Consider the following 944-nt stretch of genomic DNA (forward strand, 5'->3'; position numbering starts at 1 on the left):
GAGGAGGTGGCAAAATGGGTACGGTGGATACGACATACTGGTGTGATGACCCTGATGGACTGGTCCAGGCGGAGCACTGCAGACACTGTCCGTCCCAAAACGGTGTTGCGTCCGTATTTATTGAGGCCGTAATTATTGAGGCCGTATTCTTGTAAGGCGAGGTACTTAAAGCAACAAGTTATTTCTGCTTCTGTTGTTTGCCGCTGGCCTTATGATGATGCTTCCAGGTTCTCAATCTGCGGGAGGCTGTGGGCAAGTTGGCGGGCCTTATGGGGCCCGAGCAGGCCCCGTCCCCAGGCGGGCCGAGCAGCGCGGCGGCATCGGCGGCGTCAACAGCAGAAGACGGCGGCGGCGCATGTACGAAGGAAGAATGTACGACCGTTGGGCCCATCGACTTGCGGCGGCTGGATGTGAAGTTGTACAGCGCAGCGCTGGCGCTGCAGGTATTGTACGATAGCCTCGCCCGTGCCCTGGACGAGGCCTTAGGAGGCTCTGTAGCGAGTCTATGTAGCGAGTGCGAGCGGATGGGGCGGAGGGGTTCTTTGCTGCGGCATCTGGCCGCCGTGGAGGTGGTGAGGAGGAAGGAACTCTCGCACGTCGTGGGGCGTCTTTTCTGCTACCTGCTAAATGGGCTATCGGCTCTGCTGGTGTGCTAGGGTGGTGTATCCACGGCATAAGGCAGCTCTGTACGAATGTGATCCCCATATCTTACATGTTCTCCGTTCCCCCGGCTGAATATTTTTTTATAAAATGTTTCCAATTGGAAATGATGGCGATGAGCCTGCTGACAGATCGGAGGTGGATGTTACAATGCCATCAAAAAAAGGATGATGCTTGTTTTATTGTGCTTTTTGCTCGGCCTTACTTTTGCTGTTTAAGGCCTCGTGCTGCTGTTGCCGCCCGATGGTTTGCTCCTTTTCGCAGGAATGCCTGGGTCCTGCGGC

The 944-nt window shown here is 55.7% G+C and overlaps 1 protein-coding gene across 1 annotated transcript in view; it reads left to right on the top strand.

The window, feature by feature from the left end:
• The window catches only part of VOLCADRAFT_100863 (uncharacterized protein), a gene marked incomplete at both ends in the record, with an annotated part of 11622 nt that overhangs the window by 8442 nt on the left and 2236 nt on the right, over positions 1-944 (top strand). The window contains one exon of the mRNA XM_002959363.1: positions 228-572. Coding sequence (XP_002959409.1) covers positions 228-572 — 345 coding nt within the window. The remainder of the gene's footprint in view (positions 1-227; positions 573-944) is intronic.

This window comes from Volvox carteri (assembly GCF_000143455.1).
Source record: "Volvox carteri f. nagariensis unplaced genomic scaffold VOLCAscaffold_182, whole genome shotgun sequence".
NCBI classification, from domain to species: Eukaryota; Viridiplantae; Chlorophyta; class Chlorophyceae; order Chlamydomonadales; family Volvocaceae; genus Volvox; species Volvox carteri.